The sequence below is a fragment of the Arachis hypogaea genome, chromosome 6 (assembly GCF_003086295.3).
Source record: "Arachis hypogaea cultivar Tifrunner chromosome 6, arahy.Tifrunner.gnm2.J5K5, whole genome shotgun sequence".
In the NCBI taxonomy this organism is placed as follows: Eukaryota; Viridiplantae; Streptophyta; class Magnoliopsida; order Fabales; family Fabaceae; genus Arachis; species Arachis hypogaea.
Window position 1 is genome coordinate 116,984,516 of NC_092041.1, and position 15,492 is coordinate 117,000,007.

Sequence of the window (15,492 nt, forward strand, 5' to 3'; positions counted from 1 at the left end):
TCAATCTTGCTAACAATTTCCAAGATAATTCGAAATTTGCATACCTTTTGGTGCTTAAAATCAGAGGTATCATAACTTGAAAATGACGTGCTGATCTTTACTTGATTTTGAGAAAGACAAACACAGTGGTGGACATCATGATAAAGATTGTGTTGAGGTCTTATTCTCAACAAGTGAAACTTCTGATGCTTTCAAAGGAGTTTAAGAATAATATTCGACAGTATTATCTTAACAATCTCTTAGAATTTTATTTTCTTTTTTTATTAGTTGTGTTTTATCCTCAATCACTAAAAAAAAATATCTTAGTTGCCAATAAAAAATGATAAAAAAAATCAAAATTAAAGAAATGTAACTTATTAAATATAATAAGTTAATTGAGTAAAGAATATTCATTTCTCCATTTTAGAATAAGACAAGGTAACCAACTCTTATACAAGATGAAAATAATATTACATCACTTTGGCAAAAAAAAATAATATATATATATATATATATATATATATATATATATATAAAATGTTGTTTCTCAAGAAAAATATAACTCAATCTTAAAAATCACGTAAGAACAATAAAAAAGCTTAAAGTAAGAAAAAAGCTAAAATGTATATTAATAAATAAAAATTCTATAGCTAATTTGGGTTGGTTGAGTAATTATCTCATTTGTTTGTTTAAATAAGTATTGAAGATTCGAATATCGTCTTATACATATAGCAATATATTAATTAACGACAAATTCGATCTGCCTAGATTAAAAAATATTAAAAAAATAAAAAATAAAAACCCTACTCTTCTCTTAACTTGGCAGCAGAAAGAATGAATTGTGGATTAAATTAATGAATTCCTTAGTAACAAGTTAGCATCTAGATTAGGAATATTGTATAATAATTAGAAAGCTACTGCCCCAAATTTTTGATCTCCAAGAAGCTTTGATTTTTGAAAAGGTAAAATTATGTAATGACATTGCAAGATTGCGTATGGATGCACATTACTAAAATGTGCAAATTGACCAATGACTAGCAAAGAGACAACTAGCCCCTTGTGTCATTTTCGTCATTTGGTTTCTTTTAAGGCTTCTTTGGTCTCCAACAACCAATTATTATCAAAACCTTATAATATGGAAATGAAATATTGTTAATAAGAGTAAAATACATTATTAGATTAAGCATTAATTATCTAATACAAACACAACATGATCCCTTCGCAAGCTAGATCATCAAGCATTATCTATATATTATTTTATTCAAGGTCACACATGACCCTAGCAATAATTAATGCATGATAAACAACATTATCTTAATTTATTTTTTTTAAAAAAACAATAAACTATATAATTAAGTATTTGATAGCATTAATTTTTTTGTCTGAAAATTAATAATTTGAAACTATTTTAAAAGATAGTGAATGATGAACTTATTTTTTAAATCTTGAGAAATAATTATTGCTTATTTCCTTTCTATTTCATCTCTAGTCAAAGGAATATTAAGATTAAAACTTGTTTTTTGGCTCACTTAAAATATTTAAATTTAATTATTACTCACGTAAATATGTCTTTATAAAAAAATAATAATTAAGATATAAATACGTATTATACTAAATAATTTTGTTATTAATAAAAATGCATCTAAATTTTGTTATTGACTAAAATATCCTCAAATAATTTAAAATGCAACAAAAATATTCAATATTAAATATATATTTCTTAAAAAATATTTTAGAGGTTGAATTTTGATGTATTTTTTTTCAAACATGATTAAAAAATTGAGATATTTTTATTTTTAAAATTTTGTGATTTTTTGTTAACTATATATTTTTTTTGTACTTTTTTTTAAAGTATTATTAGTTGTTGACAAAAAAATCACGAAAAAATATATATTTAGCAAAAAATTACTAAATTTTAAGGATAAAACATCTAATTTTTTTAATCATGCTTGCAAAAAATCACATCAAAATTCAATCTCTAAGCATTTTTTGAGAATATACATTTAATGTTGGATATTTTTGTCGCATTTTTAAATTATTTGAGAGTATTTTTGTTGATAACAAAATTTAAGTACATTTTTGTCAACGACAAAATTATTCGAGTGCAATTTTTTTTAGTTTATCCTAATTTTTAACGATATCTTAGTCACATAAAAATATTATATTAAATTTAATTACTATGACCAAGTAACCAACATGGATTTAATCTTTTAAATGTTATATATATGGAGAGAGGATATATATATATATATATATATATTTGATGAGTTAGTTGCATTATTTTCCATATACTTGTGATAGAAGGTTTTGCTTGACGCATACACATATCCTTAAAGCTATCACGAGCTTCTTGTTATTGTTGTTGAAGCTATGTCTTGCAAGGAACTATTTGGTGGCACTTACCTCTTACTGAACCCTCAAGAGGCAACTCTTCTTGATCTTCTGAGACTCCTTTTTTCTTCTAAACTCCAAAACCGGAGTTTCATCGAATGTCCGGTGGACATTAAAGCAGAGGAATTCCGGCAAAGATGGCTCCTCTTCACCTCCATTGTCGCGCAAAAGCTTCTATTCACTTCAGGGAACACCATGAAAATGGTAGGAGGCAACTTGGAGTTGTGGCTCAATACACTTTCAAGCAATGGAGGATTTTTAGGGCTCTTCAAAAACAAACTAAAAGGTTCGTTCACTGTTACTTCTTCACAACCATTTTTGCCGGTTTTGTGTTTATGTTCATCATAACCAACTTGGATGGATCTCTCACTAGTCGACTTAAGTAGGTGTGGGTATTCAAATTTCATGTGTATGTGATAATTGATTGATCAATAACAAACTTTTAAATAGAGCTTAAATTTATGATAAATTAGTTTTTATTTTGCTGGACTAAAGAATTTCATAGAAAACAAAAAATAAAAATAAAAATTAATTAACATCATCATATTATTATCATGATATCACTTCTTTTAAGTTAATAAGAAAAAGTAATATAAATTATTATATCTCTTATATTCTTTCTTAAATAAGAACTTCTTTTAAATTTGTTTGATTTTTGCATATATATATATATATATATATATATATATATATATATATATATATATATAAAAGGTTAATAGAAAAAGACAACATGAATAATTATATTTCTAACCGCTATTGTATACCAAATTTATTACTAGCTATGTTATATTTTTTACTAATTTATGTATGAACTATGAACAATAATTAATTTGTTTGATTATTTCATAGGAAGCTAAAACTTTATTTGTATAATTAATTTTCTTCCAATGAATTGGTAAGAAAAAGAAAGAGTTTGAGTAGGTTTGATTTTTGGTAAAAATTAGGTAACATTGAGTATATATATATATATATATATATATATATATATATATATATTTTTATTATATATATATATATATATATATATATATATATATATATGGGAAGTTCTATGGTGGCATAGAAAGTAGTGGCTAAGAATGGCCAAGAGTTGACTAGCCTATCAAAAGAGGATAAGTGATGATACAATGGATTGAAGGTGAATCTAAAACAATCTAGCTTTCTGCAAGTCTACCATGCTCTATATGCTTCCAAATTTACCACTAGACTAAGATGCTTCTTATTAGTATATATACAAATTATAATATATATATATATATATATATAACAATATTGTATTTTATTATATTCAATTTATTTTAATTTTAAAGTCACCCATTTTAAAATTAATTATATTTATTTAACTATAAATTTTTTTTAAATATATACAAATTAAAAAGATAAACAAAAAATTTTATTAATCACAATTTATTTTTTTCTTTTATAATTATATGATATCTATTAATATTATTTTTTTAATAAATACTTGTAGTATATAATAATAGGTAAAGACTCACATACAATTGTTTTCATATGAAATTAATAGTTGAAAAATTTTAGATGATATGTAATCAAATTTGTCAAATCATCTAACGGTTCTTAAATATCAACTTCACATGAAAACAACTGTACGTGAGTTTTCACCTATAATAATATAATAATACAATAAATATAAACTAATTAATAAAGTATTAAAATTTGAAAATGATAATTATTTTTATAAAATTAAAATAAAAGTACTTATAATAAAAAAATAATTAAATTTTATATAATTGTTTCGGTTCGACCAGTGACTCACTGATTGAACCAATGACCCAATAACCTTACACCGGTTCAGTTCTGACGTCCATTAAGCTGATGTGGATTTCTTTTGATTTTCGAAAAAAAAATTTGGTTTTCTAAAAATTTTAAGTTTGGTCATTTTCATGTTCTTGAGTTCTTTGAGTCTTTAAATTTTGTTCTTTGTGTTCTTGTAATGCAAGGTAGACTTGTAATTACGTTGCCCAAAAAATATTTTTTATGTTTGGACCTTACAAGTAAGTGGACAAACTTTAATAAATTATTATAGTTTCTATTTTTTCTTTTCCTAATACTGGTCCAATATAAATGATTATAAATTTGTGAAACAAAACTTCTTCTCCATTTACTAAAATTAGCTATCTTTTGTGGAAAAAAAAAATCTATTTAAAAAAAATTTATAATTTAATTCTAATAAATAAAAAATCATTTTTAAATTATGACTCTTCCACGAAACACAATATAATATTGGAAGGGCTCTTGGATGATCATCCTTCTCGATACAAAGTTAGTCATTCTTTTTTTTGTGTGTGTTAAAATACACAACCAATCAGGAGATTATATAGTAGAAAAATATGTTTTAGAAGATGCACTTTCAAAAGCATAAAAATTTTATTGAAATAAAAAATTCGAATTCTAATTTATAAAAAGAAAAATTAAAATTATATTATTTTAAACAATTATATTAAGTATATACTAAAATTATTTATTAATATAAAATATATATTAAAATATAAAATATAGATATCATATAATTATAAAAGAAAAAAAATGAATTGTGGTTAATAAATTTTTTTGTTTATCTTTTTAATTTGTATATATTTAATAAAATTTATAGTTAAATAAAATATAATTAATTTTAAAATGGGTGACTTTAAAATTAAAATAAGTTGAATATAAGTAAAATAAAATATTGTTTTATATATATATATATATATATATATATATATATATACACACACACTAATAAGAAGCATCTTAGTCTAGTGGTAAACTATCTTTCTTGTAACCTTAGGGTAAGGGTTCGAACCACTTAGGAGGCATTTTGGAAAATTTGGAAGCATATGGAGCATGGTAGACTTGCATAAAGCTAGACTGTTGTAGATTCACCTTCAATTCATTGTATCATCACTTGTCCTCTTTTGATAGGCTAGTCAACTCTTGGCCATTCTTAGCCACTACTTTCTATGCCACCATAGAATTTCCCTATATATATATGATAGATAGATAGATAGATAGTCGTCACATGAAAATTCTCAATTCATTTTTATGCAAAACAACGATACACTTTTTTGTATTGGTAATACTATATCGACCACAAAGGGTAAAAGCTCCAAGCATGATGTGCCTAACATACATAAGCAAATTCTGGCAACCTAATAATAACAACATAAACACAAAAAGTTAAAAACTAGAATAATAGTAGACAAATTAATAACAATACTCTTTTTAATTTCTTCCTCCCATTCTACATTGCCATCAAGAGATTGATCATTATATATGCTGAATTATTTACACCTAAAAACTCCTTATTCCTCGTAGAATCAGTATTACTCTCCTATGGAATTCATATACTCTTTCGTTGTTAAAACTTAAAACAAGATGCGATCTTTCTCTATTTCTTTTAAAAAAAACTTATGTTAAAAAAATGACATATATATTAAAAGATGAATTAAAAGTTTAAAACTCTGTAATATCGTTGTTCTCTGAATTGGGTCGCCGTTAGGTACCTAAAAAGCAAAAGTTAAAATTGATTAAATTTGCTGGAGTACAATACAATGGATTCTATATATGCTAATTAATAATTCACAAAGTTAATAAGATACTAAAATTGTGATTATCTGATTATTAGGCGAGAGGAAACAAAAAAAATGGTCAAATCTTCATATATAGGATTTCAAAAATTTTATACACGTAAAAAATTACTAGATTAACCTCTATATATATATAATTTTACATATTTTAATATTAATTTAATGTTTTTTCAGATACATCTAATACATGGTTTATATACAAATGTGATAGTTTTTGCATTTATAATATAAGACAAGACACAAAGAATAGAGATACAAAAATTAGTATTTTTATATTTTATTTATTGATAAATTAAAACAAATTATAAAATCTAATTTATTCTTATTTTTTTATTTAAAATTTTGATAAAAAAATATAATTATAAAAAATTAACAAAAATAATAAAAAAATAAAAAATAAATTATGTCTCTTATTAATATTTATATATCTTTTATGTTAGAATATATTTTGTGTCTCTAAATATAATATCTTTTATTTGTCAAATTCGTATTTGCTATGAATTTTTGTTTCTAGTATTAAAGAGAGGCTGTGGTGCAGGAAAGGTGATAACACCAGATGCATCATCAGCAACGTTCATGTCCGTGGCAGGGTTCCTTGACTACCGAGTTGACTTAGACAAAAGCATTCAAGATAAGAACGATGATGCAAAGTACAAAGCTTTGTTATCTATGATGGCTTCAAAGTTCTCCTACGAGAATGAAGAATACGTTGGAAACGCAATTAGAAATCATTGGCATGTAAGTTTCTTTAATTATTTATTGTCTTATTGTATTACAAAAGACAAATATTTTATTTTTTATTTTTTTACTTTTTATTAATCACTTTTAATATTAAAAAGCAAAAAATATACACAGATATAATGCATATAACATTTTCATTTACATTGTTACAATTTTTTTAAGTTCTTAAACAACATATCCTCTTTTTCTTATTTCTCACTCTCAACTAATGACAGAAGAGTCACTTTAGGATTAAAAGATGACAATAACTTCAAATTTATTAAGAAACTATGTAATATCAACTATTTTTTGTTGTCTATAATATATATTGGTACGAACATTTATAACAATTTTTATCAATTACTCTTTTGAAGGATAAATTTGATGTCTAATCTTCTATTTGACCTTTGTTTTTGTCTCCCTCTTATAAAATAATTGCAGATGAAGTTTTGGGGGTTATACAGTTTCTGGAACGGTAAGTGAGAATCATCTCTTGGGAATACTTTTTGCTTAGAAGATACGAGTTTTTTTTTTCTTCTTCTTATTATTATTATTTAAATAACAAACGAAAGATACGAAGTTTTGCTTCCAAGATACGAATTTTATAGCTATCATATCTAACTAATCTAATCTAGTAAGTGGCATCAATCATGTGAAAAAATGACAGCACTCAGCACGTGTATTGATGCACCTATTTTGGATATGGTTTCTTTGTAGGTGGAAACTCAGGTGCAGTTGACTTTACATGAAGTTGATATATGAGAATCGTTAAATGATTTGGCTGATTTGACTAAATCTTCATCTAACGACTCTTAGGTATCAACTTTACGTGAAGTCGACTTCACCTGAATTTTTACCTTCTTTTTAATATATATTTTTTTATTGGTTAATTACTTTAGAAGTAAGTGGGTAAGAGAATAATAAGAGACGTAAATATGATATACTAAGTTAAGAATTTATTTTATGATAGGTCTAACCTTTAGATGAAGACACTACTGAAAAAAAGGTTAACGTACTTACAAGAACAAAACTTCATAGTTTTTCAAAGAGCAATGCTAGGGGGCCAGCAACTTTTGTGATTGGTAGCCATCAAATAACCATCAATTATGATCTAATGGTGTGAGATTGGTGTGAAATTTCATCCAATGACTCACCTTTCTCTACTGGTTACATGCTGGCCAAAATTCAACAAAACTGCTGACCCCCTAGAGTTTTCCTTTTTCAAAACATTGTTTCGTGGAATCTACTCCCTCCTTGTTTTTATATTATTTTTGTTTATTTATTTGATACATGAATCTACCCGGCCTCCTTTGATTTGTCACATTATGATTAGGTCTAGCTAGCACGTTTTTGTGTTAAAGATAAAAGTTGAAATTTCTATGACCCTTTCAAGTCATATGAAAATTAAAAATATTTTTTTTCACAAAAATTAATTTCAAGTTGGATGAGCAAGGGGTTACCAAAACTGCAATGATGTCTCCCTCAAGTCAACTACCTCTGATGGTATCTTATTTTTATAGTGCCAACTAGATTATGCATAATTATGATACTTACAACCTATTTGAAAACTAGTTAAACAAATTAAGTAATAAGAATAGTAACATTATTAATCGATTCCAGATGTATAGTTCTAAGTTCTAACTTCTACACACTAACGAGCTATAGTTTACATAGTATAATTTTTTTGTACTTACTTAAAGATCGCAGATTCGAGTCTTAATCCTATCTTTGATAAAAAAAAAAAAAATCTAACTTCTACATAAGTCTGACTTTTTTTCTTTTAAAAAAAAATTATTGCAAGTACAAATGTGATGGCATGTGACAAAAGGATAAAAAATAAAATACTTTTTATTAGATATTTAATTTTATATATTCCTTTTATTGGGAGTTGGCAAACATCATTATCATTGACACTATTTCAAATACTTATGTGCTAGATTTCCAAGAACTTTGGTCAACAAAAGCCATCATATTACAAGACACTAAGACCAAACCCAACTTGATTGTGGTTGCATTTAGAGGCACCCAACCATTTAATTCTGCCCAATGGATAACAGATGTAGATCTCTCATGGTATGAGCTTCCCAATGTTGGAAAGATCCATAGTGGGTTCATGAAAGCATTGGGCCTACAAAAAAATGGTGGGTGGCCCAAAGAGATAGATCAAACAAGCAAAAGTAATCATATTTATGCTTACTATACGCTTAGGGAGGAATTGAAAACAATGTTGCATGCAAATGAGGATGCAAAGTTCATAGTGACAGGGCATAGTTTGGGAGGGGCATTGGCAATTTTGTTTGCTGCAATTCTTACTTTGCATGAGGAGGCATGGCTTTTGGACAAGTTAGAAGGGGTTTACACATTTGGGCAGCCAAGGGTAGGGGACCAAGCATTTGGGGACTTCATGAAAGAGAGTATGAGAAAATATGATGTGAAATATAGGAGGTATGTTTATTGCAATGACTTGGTGCCTAGGATCCCTTATGAAGACAAAACCCTATTCTTTAAGCACTTTGGTCCTTCCTTATACTTCAACAGCTTGTACCAAGGGCAGGTATGAAATTTGAATGGTGAATTGATTATCATTTTCAAATTAAAAGTGCTTGCATTATGTGAACTGTGAAGATGTATCATATTTCCGCATATTAAGCTCCTCTAGAGTGAAAATTTTGATAAAATATGAAAGTGAGAATATAATCACCCTTAAATCAATATAGTGAGACTAACACATAATAGAAATTACAAATTCAATGATAATGAACTCTTTACTTTTGTCACTTTATAATTTTCTTCACTTTAAAGGATCTTTTTCCCTGCAAAAGATGTTTGTGAAAATAAGTTATGTTTTTATGATTGGAATCCAGGTTCTAGAGGAGGAGCCAAACAAGAATTACTTCTCTGTATTATGGGTCATACCCAAGATCTTAAACGCAGTTTGGGAGCTTGTGAGAGGATTCTTTCTCCCATTGGTTAAAGGCAAAGAATACAAAGACACTTGGTTGATGACACTGGCTAGGTTTGTTGGATTGATAATTCCAGGAGTATCAGCACATCTTCCCCCAGATTATGTCAATGTTACTCGACTGGGATCATTGCGAGAAATTCAGGATCTTTCCGTTTCAGAAACCTCAAAAACTGATTAAAGCCATGACTTTCTTGAGCATCAAGAAATCATAGATATACATAAAGATATAGATATAAATATAGATATACATATGAATATACATAATTGTGGTGCATTACTGATTTTGACAGAAATACAAGAAATCAACTGACAGATAAAAAAGGAAGAGAATTAAGATCAGGTTTAAGATAGCAAACCACGTTGATTAGAATAATCACATCCAGCTAGCAGTATCTTTCATGTGTTCTTATTATTTGGTCAAATTGTTGTAAAAGAATTCCTTATTATCCTCTTGTAATCATCTCTGTGATACTATGTATTTAAACCAATAAACATCATTAATAAATGCAGCACTTAACTCATTACTTTGAAAACTTCTTCTACAGTAGCAGCATTTGTATATATCAAATGAAAATTTGTGATAGCAAACAAGTAACAAATTAAGGAATTAGTGATTTTGGGAAGTGATGACTAAATTGCAGAGCATTGTGGTTAATATATTGTTCTACTATAGATGGATAATAGATTACATTGGTGATTATATTGTTCTCACAAACTGTCCTGTGAGGAGAAGAAATGACCAAAAAAAACATACAAAAAGAAGCTTATTCTAAAGGATTGGACTAAGTACATACTTATAGTATTAATAACTGATTCCAAACTGACAGAGGGTAAGAGTACAAGGGGCTGAGAAATTTTCGGAACCCTTGAGAGAGGGTGATGGTATTCATGCATTACAAAACCGCCATGACACACATTTAGTGTCAGCTTCGTACGTGGCTATCTTTGTACATTTTTCACTCATTATCAAGGAGCACATTCAAATCCATTCGTAATAAACCTGTTCATGGATGTAATCAATATCCTTTTGTCAAAAGGCAAAGTAATGAACAAAGAAGAATGCTAGGAGGCAGCAATTTTGGTGTTTTGTAACCATCAATTAGCTATCAATAGTGTTTTTAATGGTGTGAGATTACATCTAATAGTGGGAGATCACTCACTTTTGTTTTGATGGTTAAGTGCTGGCCAGAAAACACAAAAGTTGTTGGCCCCCTAGACTTTTTCATGAAGAAATGTGTAACTAGAAACACATTTCCATGGCAAGTAGATAAGGGAACAATAAAAGTGAGCCTATGAAGAGCAGAAATGCATTTACTACATAAATAGCCAATGGAATCTCGTCATTCGTCCGAAAAATGAGGTACATTGACAAGTAGTCAAACTTTTTAAAATTCAAGAACATTTGTAATTTGTTTTAAAGATTCTCAACTTAATTAATCAGAGACTTTTAGAAGGATGTTATTTATGAAGCAGGGCAAGGTTTAAAGAGAAAATTACCCAGATTTACTAGAACAGATAAGAATGGCCGAGATGCTTTAGAAGGCATGGCATGTGAAACAACCACTAAGAGAACTCATCTGGCCAGTTCTACGAAATAACAGTGCCCTGTGCGAAGTTCTGACAACCTGATGGGGCTGGTTGGTTGAAACTGAACTTCTCATTTCCTGAGCTTTTTTCTGAGCTACCCTCAGTTTGTTCATGATCTTATCCATAGAGGATGCTCGCTTCTTTTCCAACTTCATCTGAAATGTCAAACAATAACGAAACAATTATATGTATTAGCTTTGATCATTTTTCCCCTCCAGGTTTCTCATCATTTATCATGCAGTAATAACTTTTGGCCCCAAATATAAAGAATCCTTAAGTTTTCCAAGGTATGAATTAGTTTCACAAAATTATGATCCTTATAATGCTCGTGTATATATTCATCTGCTTGCATTAAGACTAATCTACTATCACAATGGTACAAGCAAACACAGATAACCAAAAGAAGGTTATATTTCAGCACTATGAATTAAGACTAGGATGAAGACTTCCAAAATGAAACTTCTAATGCAAATATTTATGACGAATATTAGACTACTATTTACAGTTTTAGACCAATAAATTACTATGCGCATAATCGCTTTTTTATGATGTTATTTTCTTCTATATAGTAAATATTTTCAAGAGAAATTTGTTATTCGAATTTCTCCCAGATAGAATATACTTAACCTCTAGTTTCCGTATTGCTGCCTCAGCTTTTGCCTTTTGCAAGTTCTCCCATGCAATGATTTTGGCTTCCTCCCTTTTAGCCCTGAAACAACAAAAAAGGGGCTTCCATTTTAGAAACAATCTACACTTTGGTACCACCAGTTACTACAATTTCATTACATATGGTTAAGAGATGAGTAAAAGAAAGGGGTCAAGTTCAGTGAGAAAACAACACTAAATAGCACTCTCTCTATGTGATCCATTAATTTCAGTTAAAATTTGTCCAGAATAATCCTGTCTTATTATTTACCAATTAAATTTAACGAAAGTTGTACAACACAAAAAATCATACTTTGAAGCAGTCTTTGATCTTTCGGAACTGTCCAAAGATGAAGATTGAGAACTTGTTTCTTTCATTTTCCAGCGGTCCACATTTTCTGATCCTCTGCCAGAAAATAAAGCCCTGTGTTTCTTGGACCACCTTGTCATTGTAACGCGTTCATCTACCTGCACATCCCTGATATCCATTTTTGAGAATGAGACACTCTGCAATTCTGTTATGGGCAGGACAGGTGGAGTGGAGGCCGAGAAAGAAGTCCTCATATTAGGAGAGGAGCATGAGCTACCCTCTGGGCTCATCTGTGTTGCCATGTCTCGCCTTGAAACTTCCGGAGATACATTGGTGGCAGCATCTTTGAAACAATCGAAATTCTCTGTAAGTCAGAGCCAAAACAAGTAAACTACATGATTAGAGAAGAACATCATCTATACTTCAAAGAGATCATCATTCATCAAGAATAAAATTATCAACTACTACATAAACATGTCAATAGTGTCTCTAACAAATAAACCAACCTTCCACCCACACCTCCTTTTACAGTCAATATATAATTCATAAAATATGAGTTTTCACTGAAGATAAAGGATTTATTGACTATGCAATTCATAGGTGAAATTATTTTCAAACATAAGTTTATTTATGTATTTGTTAAAAGAAATTATTTTTCACGTGTCTCGGTCTAAAAAGATTTTCATCATTCATGGCTTCATGCAATCATGATTGCTACATAACTGTTAAATTCTTATAATTACTATCTCAAAAGTCAATCGTATAGCAGAGCATAATTGCAATACAGTATTATATTACTGATAGCATACAAAATTATGTCATGTCAAAATCATATTTATAAATAATTTCATCAAAATAGAAAAGGAGATGACGATTGAATAAAGGATATAAACCTTGGGGAGGCATTGAAGACTGACTCTGCATCTCAGAGCATCCATGGACACTAACTGAGCGAGCCATACAAGGATCCGTTCTCCCCGGAAGCACTCCAGCATGGCCACCAGAAGTGACAGCTAATCCATCAGCTGAGATGACACCAGCAGAAAACGGCGAACCTGCAATAAAATTCCCTCCATTCCTGCCTTCAAACATTGGCACAGAAGGTGAATACATCGAGTAAAATGCAATACCAGGTGGCCCAAGTGGACCACTTTTTGACTTGGGCCTCCTCTGCTGCTGTGGGAGCACTCTCCCCATGCCATCTCCTGAAACAGGACTCAGAATCCATCTCTCAGCATCTTCCCACTTGGATGGCAAAGTCCTGCCGTTGCTGAGAGGCAACAATGCCGCACCAACCTGCTTGCGCGCAGCACTAGAATGCAAAGGAACTCTCTCTGAGCACCAACCCTTTTGCATTGCAACACCACCTTGCCGATAATTCGGTGTACCGGGACTAGGGAAAGTGCCAGAACCAGACCTTCTAGACGAAACTGAACTCTTTTTCACAGCTCCAAGGCGAGGCGAAGATCCCGTGGCAATGCCATTGTTCAGATCCAATGAAGCAGGCCTTCTCCTATCATGCTTGTTGTACAATGCATCAGATCTTGATCTCCTATCCTGGCATTCTTTAATGAGAACATAAAATTCCAAAAATTACATCATATAAGAGAAAGAAAGAGAGAAAGAAATGGAATTTCAAATTTTGGGACCTGAGAATAGGTACCTCTCAGAGCTAGGGAAAAGGAGTTTCTAGCAGAATCAAATTCCAATAATTCATTTCCATCATCACTGTCAGCATCACTGTCTCCCTTTTGAACTGCGATAACAACAATACAGTACTAATTTTGAAAAAAAGTGGAAAAAAAAAAAAGAATAGAACTTTTTTTCAACTCTCCGATCTTTTCGACAAAGTACAAAATAAAAATCCAAGAGTTCACATTACGTAATAAGTGATAACATTTTTTTCACCTTTCGCTTTTTCTCCCTTTCCACAGAACACAGCTTGTAGCTTCCTGCTATGCGCCAAATCTGCAAGTTCTTTGTTCGGATCCGGATCCGGATCTGGACCGCTCCAGGTCTCGCTCTGTGGAAACTCACTCTCGTGGTTCCCTGCCAAATGCTGCAAAAACAGATCCAGCAACAAATTTGAAAACAGAACATTCTCAGATTCATCACTCTCAAAAACTCCTCTTCCACTCTCGAATACTCAGTTAAAAAAAAAATAGTTATAAATTGCAGCCACAGCTTGTGAATGTAGAAAATCTCTGCAAATGCATTGCTTTTTTGCTCAAATTCTTTTTGAAAACAGATTTCTTCCTCTCTTCCTTTTTCTACTGTGAAATGCATAGTTGCATATGCAGATTTTCTCAACTGCATTTTCTATGCATCGCCGCCACAGATTTTAATTAACTGCACCTTATCCGCTACAATTTTTCATTGTATTTTAATTTTCACTACGATCTCTCGCAGCGCTAACTTCAATAACAACTAGCTGCATTAACCGTATTGTTGTGCAATGCAGATTTTCACAATTGCAATTCAAACTAAAGATTTCTTATGTGACCACATCAGCCTCTATTCTTTCACGAATCTTCTGCTTTTAGTAAAATTGCAAATAACGGCAACCACAACCGCAACTGCAACTGCGACGGAATAAATGCAAAGCAGTAGCATGACGAATTAACGGCGATGATGATGGATTTACCAGCGAGAGCTCGGAGGCGAGGGAATCACGGTCGTGAGCATCGGAAGCGAAGGAGCAGCGTTCGACGCTGGCGGAGGCGGAGGAGAAGAAGCTGAGATTGGATTCGAGCGTGAATATAACGGAGTCAGGACTGGTACTGTCACCAGCAGCGGCGGCGGCGGCACCGCGAAGTGCAGCTGTGGATCTGGTAGAAGCAGGAGTGTGGCTGCTGCTGCTACTCCTTCTGCTTCTGCTTCTTCCTCTTGTTCTCATCCATGAGGCTGCTGATTCGTGGTGGTGATGGTGAAACCCTAGCTCCGGCATTGGTAACCGTGAAGAAGAAGAAGAAGAAGGATGAGGTTAGTTCTTAATTTCTTTTTGTTCGTTTTTGTTTGTTAGTTAGTTATTAAGCTTAGAAGAGAGCATTGAATGTATCGTATTGGCATTTGGCAGAGAGTAGAAGAATCAGAGACACACAACACGCAATGAAGTTAAGTAAATATGGCGGGTATGTATGTATATTACTGTTACTTACTACTACTCTCTTTCATGGAAGCAACTTCTCAACCTCCATTTTATCATCTTCCTTCTCATTCTTCTTCTCCTTAATATAATATAGGAAAAATTTTAAGTGTATTAGACACGGTTGTTTTAGTTATTTTAACCGTTAATTTTTTAT

At 30.5% G+C, this 15,492-nt stretch overlaps 2 protein-coding genes across 2 annotated transcripts; one reads left to right on the top strand and one right to left on the bottom strand.

Moving 5' to 3' along the window:
• Positions 1 to 2,225: 2,225 nt before the first annotated feature.
• LOC112756129 (triacylglycerol lipase OBL1-like) lies at positions 2,226 to 10,181 on the top strand. The gene is made up of 5 exons (XM_025804586.2): positions 2,226 to 2,656; positions 6,502 to 6,701; positions 7,125 to 7,158; positions 8,621 to 9,237; positions 9,548 to 10,181. Exons 1-5 carry the CDS (start codon positions 2,350 to 2,352, stop codon positions 9,824 to 9,826), a joined length of 1,437 nt encoding a protein of 478 aa, XP_025660371.1. The 5' UTR covers positions 2,226 to 2,349; the 3' UTR covers positions 9,827 to 10,181.
• A 112-nt stretch (positions 10,182 to 10,293) lies between these two features.
• On the bottom strand, positions 10,294 to 15,403 carry LOC112756128 (uncharacterized). The gene is made up of 8 exons (XM_025804585.3): positions 14,835 to 15,403; positions 14,099 to 14,249; positions 13,854 to 13,946; positions 13,084 to 13,755; positions 12,194 to 12,554; positions 11,863 to 11,944; positions 11,146 to 11,390; positions 10,294 to 10,648 (listed from the first exon to the last, which is right to left on the bottom strand). The coding sequence occupies exons 1-7, from the start codon at positions 15,135 to 15,137 to the stop codon at positions 11,184 to 11,186; spliced, it is 1,869 nt and encodes a 622-aa protein (XP_025660370.1). The 5' UTR covers positions 15,138 to 15,403; the 3' UTR covers positions 10,294 to 10,648; positions 11,146 to 11,183.
• Positions 15,404 to 15,492: the final 89 nt, after the last annotated feature.

What these genes read in the sequence shown, in the direction of transcription:
- LOC112756129 (XM_025804586.2), top strand. Translation starts at nt 2,350, where the DNA reads ATGTCTTGCAAGGAACTATTTGGTGGCACTTACCTCTTACTGAACCCT. An exon ending in CTTCAAAAACAAACTAAAAG is followed by an intron (nt 2,657 to 6,501) that starts GTTCGTTCACTG and finishes GCTGTGGTGCAG; the next exon opens with GAAAGGTGATAACACCAGAT. An exon ending in CAATTAGAAATCATTGGCAT is followed by an intron (nt 6,702 to 7,124) that starts GTAAGTTTCTTT and finishes AAATAATTGCAG; the next exon opens with ATGAAGTTTTGGGGGTTATA.
- LOC112756128 (XM_025804585.3), bottom strand. Translation starts at nt 15,137, where the DNA reads ATGCCGGAGCTAGGGTTTCACCATCACCACCACGAATCAGCAGCCTCA. An exon ending in CTTTTCCCTAGCTCTGAGAG is followed by an intron (nt 13,756 to 13,853) that starts GTACCTATTCTC and finishes TTCTCATTAAAG; the next exon opens with AATGCCAGGATAGGAGATCA. An exon ending in CAGCAATACGGAAACTAGAG is followed by an intron (nt 11,391 to 11,862) that starts GTTAAGTATATT and finishes TTGACATTTCAG; the next exon opens with ATGAAGTTGGAAAAGAAGCG.